Genomic DNA, 12,207 nt, shown 5'->3' on the forward strand with positions numbered 1-12,207 from the left:
GGACTCAAACCAAAAACCTTTCAGTTATCAGTTCAGATCTTTATCACTGCACCACCAGGGCTCCTTAAAACGCATTTTCACGTTCTTCCAAGTTGCAATCCTGTTTTAATTTAGTTTTTTAACCACATGTCAGTATTTCAATAAAGTTTATTTTTAATCTCTTACATGCATACACACCCAGTATTTGCAACACAGAAGCAAAATCTTCATTAAACCAAGACTGTACATCATTCTAAACAAGAAGTATAAAACAAATTTGAGTTTCTGGTGTGGGGAGAGGCTGGATGTGACGACAGGCAGTAACACTAGTGAGGCTGTGCTGATGATAGGTACATGTGAGTATCTGGATTGTGGTGGTAGTTACACAAGGCTGTACGCATGTTTGCACGTGCACACACACAGAGCGGTGTGTGTATAATTGGTGAGATTGGAATAAACGCTATGGATTGTGTCATCAGTAGTTTCTTGGGATTTGTCTTGTACTGTGATAGGGGGAGGACAGTGGGAGTTGGTGCACTGACTTCCCTGTACATTTCCTGCGAATCTATTTCAAATTAAAATTTTTAATTTAAATTAACTATATTAAGGATCTTCACATTTCTGAAAGTATATTGGAGAAATGTTGCTGCCTTTCCATGGCTAAGTTCAAGCCTAATGTTAGAATCTAAATCCACTACATGAACATTACATATTTTCACACCTGATACCTGACTCCAATCTCTGAGAGAGAAAAGGCCACCCTGGGGAGGACCGCGCCAGTCCTGCAGCAAGTATGAGAAGTAAACCTTAAAGCTTAGGCCTATTAGCTACTATTTTTAGATTATTGTGCGGTTTTACCCTCATGGGACACTGGGCTTTTCCTAAATAGCCATCTCTGCTCACTACAAATAATCCTGCTATCCTTCCTATTTTAATCCAGCACGCCTGCCCTACTTTCACAGACTCCTCTACTAATCTGCTCACTTCCCTTTCCCACCACAAACCAGCTGAACCCTGCTGAAGGGGTAGATGAAATAGCACTGCTAAAAGTCCCATGTGGCTTTCAGACTCTTTTGTAACACATGGTTTTATGTAAGTGACCTGACCTAGCAAGCTCTCCCCCTCCCTCCCTCTGTGCCGTGGGTCAAGGAACTCCCTTTGAAATACTAGGAGCTGGCTTTCCTGGAACCACTGAATAATAACCACCATCCATGATGGTCTGACAGAAATAATAACTTCTGTAATGAAATCACATGTATTTTTAAAAGTCCGAGTTGCTCCCATGGATAAATCTACCAGTCACCCTTATTACGCCAGCCAATTAGTAAACCCACCCAATTTTATTTTCAAAGCCCCACAAAGGCTTAGGTCACCAGACTAAGCCACTGAGCAAAGTCCAAATGAACACTGTGCAAGCTCATCATACCAGGTGTCTGTCTTCCACTGTTCAGCCAGCGGCTCTTTCCAGTGTACTAGACAGAGAGAGCCTCAGAGTTCTAATTTTCTGTTGCATTTTGGGGAGGCTATTGTATGCTATATTTTGTGGGGGCTTTTCAAGACAGAATTTAAGCTTCTAAGTAGAACCTAAAATGTGCTGTAGGAACTCATCAAGTATATGTTTAGGAATACATGATCTCCAGAAATCCCATCTACATTATAGGAAAGGAACGGTTTGCTATTTGCTTTAGCCAGTATTTGAGATGTAAATCTTCTCTGAACCTAAGGAGACTACTTACAGTTGGAAAATATAAAACGCCATATGCTTTAGTCTTCATCTCACATTTGCCCTGAAAGCGAAGCAGATCTGCTAACAAACCTCACCAAGGTTCGAGGGGAGCCTTTCAAGCACATGACAGCTAACATGTACTGTGGGCACGGTCACCTTGAACCAATCAACTCAGCAGCAGCCTTTGCCATTTTCAAGATGGCTCTGCAGGCAACATGGAGTTGGATCTTCAAATTTTGATGCAGGTACTGCTATCTCCCATTTTACATTTGAGGCAAGCAGATAACCTAACAAATGTCACCCAACTAGTAATGAGCAGAGCTTGCACTCCTACCCAGTCTGTCTTCCATAAAGTAAGCTCCTTAGGCTCTCCCTCCCCTAACTAGTTACTAAGCACCTAGCCATATGCTACGTGCTATATTCAGCCTTAAGGACACAGAGCTCTTGCCCTTAAAGAGGGTGTGCCGGTTTGAGCGAAATGGCAAGAAAATAGTGCAGGGGAATCTGTAAAGCAGTATGAGATTGCACATGGGCGCACCCAGGGGGCAGCATCCACCCATTCTTCTGCTGACCACAGCAGTGGCAATGCATTCAGTACTTCCTCGGTGCCAGTCAATCAACTTTCTGGTGCTTTATTTAATCCTTGCAGCTATCTTACGAGCCAGACTTCACTATCCCTCTTCTACGGAGCTCTGGTGGCACTGTTAGCTAAGCATTGGACTGCGAGCCACAAGGTCAGTGGTTCACACCTCCCAGCCCCTCCTCATAAGAAAGGTGAGTTTGTCTGTTCCTGCAACGATGGATAGTCTCAAGGGTCACACTATTAGTTGGAATTGACTCCATGACAGTGGGGTTTTCTGGAGGTTTTTTTTCTACAGAGAGAGAGGTAAACTGAGGTAAAACAAAGTTAAATGATTTGTCCAAAATCATGAAGCTAGAGAACAGCGGCAGATTTTGAATTCAGGTGAGTCTGGCTGGATCCCAGCCCCTAAACACACGGCTCTAGTCTCTAGTCCCTGCAGCCTTGTAGGCAGAGGAGAAAACTTCTGGGAAGTCTTCTCGCTAAATCTTGAAATAGAGGTAGGGACTAGTTAGGATGGAGGCCAGGTTCTTCACGGAAGCAATACAAAGAGCCCATTCACTGTTTCCAAAGAGGGCATTCTAGGGAGCTACAAACAATAAGAAGTAAGGTAAGCTTGGAAACACACGAGGAGAAAGTGCGACCGATAGTTACAGTGGTTCAGCAAAAAAGGAAACACCGAGCAAAGGTAAGAGTTTCTCCCAAGGGCAGGAAGCATTCACCAGGATGTCAGCACAAGAAGGATGTTTTGCTTTACATTACTTGCAGGACATGAGGCAACGCAGGGGTAGATGAAATCGACTTAGCCAGCAGTCCTAGTACTGCTCTAAGAGCCGCGCAAGCAAGAAGCAAAAGAGGGGCTGAAGCAGAAGACTCCAGAGGATCCCAAAGACGGCAGAACTGAGTTAGGTGGGATGAAATCTACCGTGATGGGGAAAGGAGAGTGTGGTCTGAGTCAGTGACTACATGAGTAAGTGGTGTGATTATCAGGGATGAGACATACATTTAGAAACCCCTCTCTATCGCCTCTCTGATTCTAACATTTCTAAAAACACTCTTTTTTTCCCACTTACTAACACTTTATCCTACTACCACCTTTTACAAAAGTCTGTGTTTGGCGCGTATGGGTAAGCCGTGGTCTATGACCTGGAAGGTTGGCAGCTCAAACCCCATCAGAGGGGTCTTGGAAGTAAGTCCTGATGATCTACTTCCGAAAGTCTGTCTTTGCAACCCTTTGGGGGCAGTTCTAGTCACCGTGATGCGGAATTGCCTCGATGGCAACTAACATCATCCGACCTTTGCACTTGCCTCTCTCAAACAAAAATAAAACATGGCCCTCTTGCTTTCCACATCATCTGTTTGCGGACGGTTTGAATTTTCTATAATCTGGGCGATTTTCTACTACCCTTTTTTCCTTCTCTCCGTCATGTTTCTGCTTTCAAATCTATGGCACTGCAAACGTAGCCACCTTCTCTCCGCGCCTTAGTCACGGTGCATTGTTTCTTCAGTCTTACTTCTGTGGGTTTTCCAAGCCCCACCACGATGCTGAAGTCATCTCTCTCTGCTACACAAGTTGTCCCCACTTCACCTGAGCTCAGACTAACATTCTTGGCAACTCACTTTTTTAAGACTTTCCCCCACTAAGGCACTGTTGAGTTTTAATTGTTCTGAGGTATTTTGTAATTGTGCTATTCCTTTTCTCGACCCAACTTCATATTTTAAAAAAAAACTGGAACCCTATAAACCACGAAAGAATCATAAAACGAGGCCCCGCACGCCCTTCACTCAGCTTCACCATGCTTTCTCGACAAATGCATCATTTCCCCCCTGAGCTATCTGAACGCCAACTGCAGACATCGTACCATGTTAGCCTCAATACTTCACCAGGCATTGCCTTACGTATAAAACCATTAGTCTCTATAACCTTAATATCACCACCCCAAGATCTTGAACATCGGAACATTAGCTTAACATGTACTCCATATTCAAAGTTCCCCAATTGTCTTCAAAATGTCCTTGACAGCCTTCAACTTTCCCAGTCCAGGCTCCACCTTCCATGTGGCTGTTGCTCCCATTTGTTTTCTTCATCTAGACTACTCTCCTTGCCTCTTCCGCTCTCCGTCACTGTGCCATCTTCTAAGAAGGACGCGGGCTGGCTATCTGGTACAAAGTCCCACAAACTGGATTTGTCTGGTTAGGTACTCATAATAGACTGGGGTTAAACACTTTAAAGCAAGAACAGGTAGTTTCTGACTGAATTCTCAAACTACATCTCAACGGTTGTTTATTTCAATTAGAATTTCGGTCTGTTATGATGATATTATCTAGACACTACACAAAAACACCATGAGTCGCAGGCATTTAACACATCTAATCACAATTGTAAAAGACACACAGTGTCTCTGTCAGCTTCTGCGGCATACCTTCCTGTCACCCAATCCAGAGATCCTGGTGACCCAGTCATGCGCTCCTCTAACAATAAACAGAGGCTTGAGGAGCTAATAGGTTTCATAATAAAACCTGATTTGCCAACAAAAACAAAGTTGAATTTAGGGAACCAAAAGTTTTCTCTGCACCCATCTCAATAATCAAGTAGAGACTAAAAGATACCCACATCAGATACCACTCAGGTTGGGGGTAAGCTTTCATACCTCACTTTTGATATTTAAAATGCAGATAAAATTGAACATTAAAACTTTAAGGCGGAGTACTCTTAACTGTACCAAGAAATTCTATTTCATTGATTTCAGATAACCCTTTATCTCCATTAGCTAGAGAGAAATTAAATAGCAAAGGCCCCAAATGACTATATATACCAGAATTAGTCAAGATTATTTTGTCTCTGATAAATGTCTATCTGAAAATTAGCTCTTCTCTGCAAACGTCACCTTACTGGAAAGATCATCTATTTCCATTACCAATTACAGCTTATGAATAAGTCTTTAACTGTTTAATTCACTTTAAGTAAAGAATCTGTCTTGCTTCTTTAACCTGGTTTAAGTAATATCAATCCTTAGCATTTTTCTCTCAAATGATGCAATAGCTCCCCCCCCTCCCCACCCCTACTTTGCAGTAAGATGTGATAGCATGTTCCTTTGTGAAAGAAGGTTTCCTTGCCAAATGTCTGCTGGAAATGTCTTTCATTTCATGTTCTTTATAACACCCCTTAGATATTGACATGTAGGAAAAGAAGAACCTTACCCTGCTCAAAAAAGAAGTGGTTATATTAAGATGCCCTTTAAGAAGATGAGTCTTCCACCGGAGTATGAATCCTCATTGCCAATGTTTCAGAAGCGGATTAATTATCACGGTAAACTACAATTCCCCAAAATATACACCGTAAGGCTTTCCCCCACAGTGACAACGTTACACTTGGGAAGATGTTGTAAAGCTATGCTTCTTCTAGATTGGTATTCCATGAAATGATGAGTGTGTGCCCTACCCGAAATACAAAGAATCCAAATCCAAATATAAGCACTTTCACACACAGCTCATGCCAATTGAAGCCATCAGAGATAGATTTGGGTAAAATTACAAGTGTTATGTTAACAGAAAGCATTGCCTAACGAAGGCTTTCATAGGTGGGATCCATTTCCTTCTATGGAAATGAGGCATACAAGAGTGGAGAGCAGTTGCTTCTGGGTGAAAAGAATGTGACGCCTGTTATCGTCCCTTTCTACCTTTCCATGCATTTCCAGGTCTCTCATTGCCACAGGTAAACATACATTCCAGAGGGGAAACGAGTATCAGAAATAAACTCATAATTCAAAAAAATAAGGGAGAGGGGCCAGATCACAAATGATCTCTGGTACAGACCAGAGAACAAATGGAGTTCTGGGTCCATTTCTGGCAATAGCAATTTGTGCCGACAATACTCTCCTTAAAATCATCAAAGAAAGTCATTGACTCACTGTCCTCACGTCGATGTGGACTCATGGCAACTCAAAGTATGACAACGGAGAACTTCTCTCAAGGGTTTGCTACGCTGTCATCTTCGTGGACGCGGACTGCCATGCCTCTCTTTGCCTGCGCCGCTGGGTAAGTGTGAAGCATCAGCCTTTTGGTTCGCAGGCAAGCACAAACCATCGGTGCCAGTCATCCTATGGTTGTCGGCTTCCATGTAAGCCACCAACATCAAGATCCATGCTGTGATTACAGAATGTGTTTGAATCCTAAGAGAACAGGTGGAGTGCACCAGCCTCTTACCAAAAAGAAGCCTGCTGTTTCTGCTAGACCCCACTCAACCTCCAAATAACAACTTTGGACAGTGTAATCCCTACTGAAACGTCACTGATACTAATGAAAAGATTAGGCCCACAGGAATAGGCTAGTATAAAACAATCACTGTCAGAAGAGAAAACTGATGGTTCAAACAGGAAAAGAGAAAAACAGAGGAGGGGGGAAATAAAAATCAAACTGCAACCATTTCATGGCTCAATCACTTGAGTTGCTAATAGCAGTCCGCTAAGACACATGGGCTAGTTAAGAGGGTCATAGAAAAAGGTTACTCTCAAAACAAGGGCGAAGGAAATGAGTACCTGTTAGAGTACCTTACGGATGTTATGTAATAAACAGGGAATGAGTGACATTGCAAGACTTTTGAAGCATACAATAAGCACCTTCAAGTGCTGCAGAAGAATCCCGCTGCCAGGGAAGTGCGAAACAGAGCTGGGTGGGTTGGTCTCTTCATGTTGGGTCACAGAGGATTCCACTCAGGTGCCTTTAGGAAACGGAAGACATCATTTCCTGACTGGGAACCGAGGTTACTGTCCAATTCTGATGGTTTCCCCTATGTTGATGATTTCTCTACGAGGTCTGTGATAAACTACTGTGTTTCATACTTCTACCTTCTCTTAAGCTTTTCACACTCCTTATGTCCTCTGCCTAACCCAGATTCTTGACAGGGCAGGTGTAAGTAAGCCTGATTTCCAGAGCAGACGAATGAAGGAGAAAATAAAGTAACCAGAAAGACAAGTGCACAGCAAGCTGCAGCAGCAGGGCTGAAACCAAGGTAGGTTTTCCAGCAAGCAGATCAGTGAGAGTTGTCCAACGGCCAGCCTTCCTACAGGGCCCTTTAAAAAATACAAGGACTTTTAAAATATATAAATCACTACCACCCATCATTCCCCTTCAAGATTCGTTCAAACGACACGCGTAGTCTTTAAAGTTAACAGGAAATGACAGAACCAAAAATAACTGGGGTGTGGTTTCACCTCTGAAAAAGCTTTCAAACTGTGAACAAATGCAGGCAACGCTGGCCAGACAAGATAGCATCGGACCAGGATTTAGGAGCTGATACAATGGACACTCCTCATAAACAAAGTGACACCTTCTTTTCTTAAAAGAAACTCCAACTGCTCGAAACTGAGAAACCCAAAAGAGTGCAGTAAACTCACAAGAAATCCAAATTGCCGTGACCGGCTTTTTACACGCTAACGTGTTTAAATACGAGATGCAGTCATACATCCGGAGGGCCGGAAATCACTCGTGTTTCATTTAGTGAAGGGTAATCTTCGAAGTACACAACAGGCAATCATTTGTAATTTCGCTACAGAACACATTTTGCCCACAAAGGCTGTGATGCTAATCTTCAGGAGTATGCCTAGCAAACCTGCCCCCCCCCCCACCCAGCTTCTGCCTTTTAAAACAATGTTTTAGACCTTCCTATCTTATGGCAGGTCACCACTGGAAATTACCTCCCACCCCAGGGTTCAGAAGTTGAGATTCCTGAAGGCCAGAGAGCTGCCACAAACACGGGCTCCAAATCAAAATACCCAAGTCCATTGCCCTCTCTTTGACTCTGACTAATAATCAGGCCCTACAGAAGAGGCTGGAACTGCCCCACAAGGCTTCCAAGGCCGTACTCTACCCTGCCCCATCTTTCTCTGCAGAGCAGTTGCTAAACAGGAACCGCCATCCTTCTGGTGAGCAGCGTAACCACTGTGCTACCGGCTCAGATTCCATTTATTCTGAGCTGACAAACAATTCTAGTTTGTGCCCTTTCCTGACTGCTTCAGCTAGAAGTGGCAGAGCAGAAGGCAGTAAGGGCACATTCTGACAGTCCTGGAGGAGGCAGTGAAACTGAAAACACAAAAAGCCGACACAATTCTAGTGGTGAGGAGTCATTTTTGTACTGAAGGAAACTGCCAGCAGCCTTATAAAGCAGAAGGCGCCCGCCATATTAACAGAAAAGCACAGGGCAGGATTTAATGTACAGAGGATGACTTTGATTCAGAAAAACAATAAAGGTTACATTGAGTATGTATCTTGAGAGAGTTATGAACTTTATATCAAAATGCTCAAAATGATTTAGCAGTTTGAAGAAGGTTTTGGTTAAATGAACAATTCCCCAACAATGGCAGATAAATGTTGACTAGATAATTCTCAAAAGAAAAGAAAAAGACACTAAAGATTGTGTGGTGTGCATAACCAACACTTGGGATGTTTGATATCTTTGGGAGTGGCAGGAAAACTAGGTTATAAATTTTCCCCCTCCACTGACTATTCAGTAGGCTTTTCTCCTTTAAAAAAACAAATCTTGTTTCCAATCTTAGTTCTTCTGAAACCAAAAGGGGGAAGGCATTTTAGTAGTTTCCTCCCAACTAATGCTAACCCAGTCATCCGGGGAGTCACTCGCACAGCTGGTCGTGGTATAATTCCTTTCTTACACAGAAGTGGCTTCAAATGATTGTTAAAACTCAAGTTTGGAGAAGGCTTGAGCTTAAATGTTAAGGCTGAACAAAAGAGTCACATAAATTAGTGCCTGTGTTTAACAGATCTTACTCATTTACAGGCAGAAAAAATAACCATGTAAACGCCTACCCAAATCAATAGGGACCACTTTAGGTTTTGTTCGTGTAACAAGAACAGAGCAAATCTAACCCGGGTGGACACTGGAAGCAAGGTACTGGTATCACTCTCCAAACGAAAGCTAGGACATCAACATCATTTCACAAGATCTGTAAATCCTTTCAAGTCTCAGAAAAATGGATTTAATCAAACACAATACGTGTCTTTAAATGATTAACAGTGACTTATGATCTCCCAGGGCATGTGGACCAGGAGGTACCGTTATAGATGCTGTAAAAGGGGAGGGGGGGGACAGAAAGATCTGATCTTACAGAAGAGGAGGGACGACGGCGATCCGACCGACCGGGAAGAGTCTGCCCAACTCCCTGCCCGCGCCACCCCGAGAGGACATTAGAAGAGTCCGCGTAAAACAAAAAAGATGGGGCTCCGGGTCCTCTGGGAGAGAAGGGATCCTCACCCCACTTAGATGCCAACCACGGGGCAGATGACCCGTCGCCAGCTGCCGGTCTAGGGGTAACAGAAAATGCCCGGGCTCCCTCCCCGTTGAGCCGCTCGCCCGGGTTGGGGCGGGGGTGGGGGCCCCCGCCGTAGCCTCCTCCACACCCCATCCCGGTCTCGCTCCAGGGACGGGCGCCGTCCCTCCTCGCCGCCCGGCGGGCTGCACCTCCTCCGCCCGCCCCGAAGCCGTTTCCCGCGGGCCTGCGAGGAAGGCCCGGCCCGCTCGGCACCTTTGACGACGCGTTCTGTCGTGGAGAGCTGGCCCTTCCTGCGCCGCCCGGACATGGTCGTCGGCCTCCTCCCGACGCCGGGAGAAGCCTGCCCCGCGCCTCCGCTGCCTCCGCGCTCCGGCGCCCGGCTCCCCTCGGAGCGGGACGACCTCGACAGCCCGGGGCTCGAACGCCACGGCCAAGAGCCCGGCCCACAGCCCCCTGCCTCCGGGGCGCTCGCCGCGGCGGCCTCCGCTGAGGAGAGTCGGGAGCGACCGAGGCTCGGGCGGGAGGAACCCCGGCGGCCGCCGCTGCTCTCGGGCCGGGCCCTGCGCCGCGCGCGCGCGCGCTCCCGCGAACCGTGCTCCCAACTTCCCAGCGGCCCCGCGCGCGCGCCTGCGGCGGCCGCCTCCCGCCCAGCCCAACGCGCGGCCCCGCCGGCCGCGGCTCAGGCCCGCCCGCCCCGGGCAGCGGCGGCCCCCGGCGTGGCGCTGCCCTGCGAGGCGCCCGGCCCTGCCCGGCCCGACCCGGCCCGGCCCTGCCCGGCGCGGCCCGCTGCCCACGGCGCACGCGTGCTGCCCGCCCGCCGGCTCCCCAGTCCGCTCTCCGGCCTGCGCTCCCAGCCGCTCGCTCCTTCGCTTCTGCGGGCCCTGCCCCAGCCGAGAGCACCCACTGGGCGCCCCGACGTCCCGCAGGGAAAGCCCCGCCGGAGCAGCGGCCATCTTGTCGCCTTGTGCGTCCGAGCCGCTGTCCCGTGGAGGCCCGGGCCGCCGAGCTGCCCCTCTGCCCCCCGGCCAACTCCAGAGCCCTCGGAAGGAAGCGCCGCTCCTGGGTCTTGCACCCACTTTTGTCTGTTGGACTCGTCACTTGGATCGTGCTCCCCCACCCCGTCCACCCGTTACTCTTCCCTTCTCTCCCCGTGCCCTGTTCATTAAACCCAAACATTTCAACCCCGTTTTGAATTTCCACGTGTGCCGGTATAGGGAAGGGGACGTTTGCGCCTGCCCCAGTCCCGCGCCAGACATTGCAGAGTGAGAGAGACAAGAACTCGGACGTCTCCACGCCTCTCGCTGCTCCGTCCACTTTCTGGGGAGTGGCCAGGCTCCTGCTCCTCGGGGTCCCTGGGTAAGGCCAGGACTGGGACCTTCTCACCAAGTCCTCCTGTCGCCTACCTCTCTGGAAGCTCCCCTCTGCTACTAGAGCATGCCCAGTATCTGCCTCCTGGTGTTCTAGGGCAGAGACTCCAAATCCATTCGGATTCAAAGCGACCCCCTAGGGTTTCCAACCTGTCAATCTTTATGGAAGCCAAAAGCCTCCTCTTTCTTCCGCAGAACAGCCCGTGGGAGACTCATCTATTAAGCCTAAGGGACAAAGACGCACCATCCAAAGTGTCACAGAAATGCAGCCGCTTAAATGGGACTGGAATCCAAGGACGACCGTGCCACAGTACCGGTGGCAGCCGGTCAATACATCACAGTTGCCAACAGGACTAAAGAGCCTGGAAAGGGTCCACGACTGGGCGACAGGCACCATTGGGGATAGAAAAGCTTACAAGATTGGCTCGGGGCCCTCCCGCCAAGGCAGTCAGGGCACAGCCAGGTGAGTCTCACCCCAAGGGCTGGGCGTCTCACCCTGGTCTGGCTGGAGGAGTGTTAGCAATCCACTTTCAAGCACACGCTACCTGAAGGCAATGCTTTTCACCTTGCAGGTCAATGGTCAGAAAGAACCCATGGAGGTTGAATCTGTGTGGAGACTCAACAATGGATGGAGGGCTCCCACTGCAATGATTTGTTGTGTGGATCATAACACACTGCGGATCACCTTGAGAAGATCAGGTACTACAGATCACTTCATTGTGCTCACACGGAAACTGTATGCGGACCAAGAGGCAATCGTTAGAACAGAACTAGGGAATAGTGCAAGGCTAACAATCAGGAAAAGTTCACATCAGTGTTGTATCCTAACCCTACTTACCGTATATACTCAAGTATAAGCCGACCTGAATATCAGCTGAGGCACCTAATTATGCCACAAAACTGCATTAAAAATGTGCTGAAAAACTCAACTTATACACAAGTAGAGACAGTATTCAATCTGTATGCTGACCAAAAAATCAGAGCAGCTCTACTACATGAGATCGAACACAGCCTCGGGAGTGGAGGAAGGTTGCTTAACCTACGCTAAGCAGACTACACCAACCTTGTTTCCTGAAAGTGAGGAGGACTTGAAGTACTTGTTGATGAAGATCAAGGATTACAACTCAATGGAAAGAAAACCAAAATGCTCACTATTGGACAAGAAGGTAACATTGTGCAAAATGGAGAGAAGAATGAGGCTGTCAAGATCTTGCTTGGATCTGCACTCAAAATGCTCATGGAAGCAGCAGTCAAGAGATCCAAGGACAC

The 12,207-nt window shown here is 47.3% G+C and overlaps 1 protein-coding gene across 3 annotated transcripts in view; it reads right to left on the bottom strand.

Annotated features, from left to right (window-relative positions):
- The window catches only part of PPP3CC (protein phosphatase 3 catalytic subunit gamma), a 105,397-nt gene extending 95,251 nt beyond the window's left edge, over positions 1-10,146 (bottom strand). For all 3 annotated transcript variants that reach the window (XM_075556542.1, XM_075556541.1, XM_075556540.1), the window contains exon 1: positions 9,824-10,146. In XM_075556542.1, coding sequence (XP_075412657.1) covers positions 9,824-9,878 — 55 coding nt within the window. In that variant the 5' untranslated portion in view covers positions 9,879-10,146. The remainder of the gene's footprint in view (positions 1-9,823) is intronic.
- Positions 10,147-12,207: the final 2,061 nt, after the last annotated feature.

The sequence above is a fragment of the Tenrec ecaudatus genome, chromosome 8 (assembly GCF_050624435.1).
Source record: "Tenrec ecaudatus isolate mTenEca1 chromosome 8, mTenEca1.hap1, whole genome shotgun sequence".
Taxonomy (NCBI): Eukaryota; Metazoa; Chordata; class Mammalia; order Afrosoricida; family Tenrecidae; genus Tenrec; species Tenrec ecaudatus.